This window comes from Myotis davidii, unplaced genomic scaffold (genome assembly GCF_000327345.1).
Source record: "Myotis davidii unplaced genomic scaffold, ASM32734v1 C64040569, whole genome shotgun sequence".
NCBI classification, from domain to species: Eukaryota; Metazoa; Chordata; class Mammalia; order Chiroptera; family Vespertilionidae; genus Myotis; species Myotis davidii.
Window position 1 is genome coordinate 1 of NW_006379612.1, and position 1484 is coordinate 1484.

A 1484-nucleotide genomic window follows, 5' to 3' on the forward strand; every position below is an offset into this window, starting at 1 on the left:
CTTCTCTTACAGTTCTGTTGTACAACTTGGAAACCCTCACACTCAACTTTACCATCTCCAACCTCCAGTATTCAGTAGACATGGGGAGTGGCTCAGCCATATTCAACTCTACTCAGAGTGTCCTGCAGGACCTGGTGAGACCCTGGTCCCAGCAGGTCCTGGTCGGGTAAATCCCACCCAGCCTCTTAGCCAACCCTCCTGCTCATCCTCTTCCTCTTTCCTCTCCAGCTCAGATCCTTGTTTATGAAGAGCAGCCTGGGCCCCTATTACTCAGGTTGCAGACTGATCTCCCTCAGGTAAGAGTCTTTCCTGAGCATTTGCCATAATGGCCACTTGTGGTGACCACCCCCTTTTCAGTCTTCCCACCAACTTCACATTAGCTTCTCCATCTTTCTGGCCCCCACACCCAGCAGTTTCAGGATCTCTCTCTTTCTAGAGTTCCCACATGCCTCTCTCCCCAGGCCTGAGAAAGATGGAGCAGCCACCAGGGTCGATGTCATCTGCACCTATCACCCTGACCCCTTGAGCCCCGGGCTAGACAGAGATCGACTTTACTGGGAGCTGAGCCAGCTGACCCACAGTGTCACCCAGATGGGTCACTATACCCTGGTCAGGGGCAGCCTCTTTGTCAATGGTGAGTGTTTATCCTGTACTTGGATTTACAGTGTTCATTACATTTCTTTGTTTTATTTTATTTCCTCTTTAAGAAATCAGTCTAAGCTCAGGCTGAGAGATACCCTCCCCAACCTCCATAGGGAGGGTATTTCCTATTATTTCTGGTAAAAACATGACATTAACCAAATTAATATAATACATTTTAATGCAAAATCAAAATTACAGACACATAGTATCTAAGCAAGGTTCCTCTAAGCCAGTTGTTCTCACCCAGGGGCAATTCTGCTCCTCCCCACTCCCCCCAGTAGACACTGGGAAGAGTCTGGAGACATTTTTAATTGTCACAACTGGGATAAGGTGCTACTGGCATCTAGTAGACAGAGGCTGAGATGTTGCTAATGTTCTTCAATATACAGGAGAACCCCACCACCAAGAATCATATATCCCCAAATGGCAGTAGTTCTGAAGATGAGAGACCCTGCTGTCCATGGTCCGTAGTCCCTAGATAGGCAGCACACCAACACTTACCACACTTTACTGCAACTACTTGTTTTATTGTCCAACTCTAATCAGGATTTGCCTACTGGGATGCTAGATCCTTAGTTCTTAGTAAGTTGGCACATTGTGGTACTCAATAAATGAATGAACAAATAAAAGATGAGAATATCAGCCCCTCATCTGTAGGTATCTGCTGCAGTTCCTATTCATTCATTCAGCAAACACTCATGTGTGACAATTCTGTACCAAACTATGTGTTGGGTGGGTATGGAGATAAAAGACAGCTTTTGTCCCTGGAAAACTCATGGTCAAGTGAACTAATGATTACTTAGGGACACAAAAATTGCAGCAACATTATATAACTGGTTGCA

The 1484-nt window shown here is 45.8% G+C and overlaps 1 protein-coding gene across 1 annotated transcript; it reads left to right on the plus strand.

The window, feature by feature from the left end:
• Nucleotides 1–32: 32 nt before the first annotated feature.
• Nucleotides 33–634, plus strand: LOC102757209 (mucin-16-like; the record flags this gene model as incomplete). The annotated part of the gene is made up of 3 exons (XM_006777768.2): nt 33–134; nt 229–296; nt 462–634. Coding segments are annotated over exons 1-3 (295 nt in total), but the record flags the coding sequence as incomplete, so codon positions are not given.
• Nucleotides 635–1484: the final 850 nt, after the last annotated feature.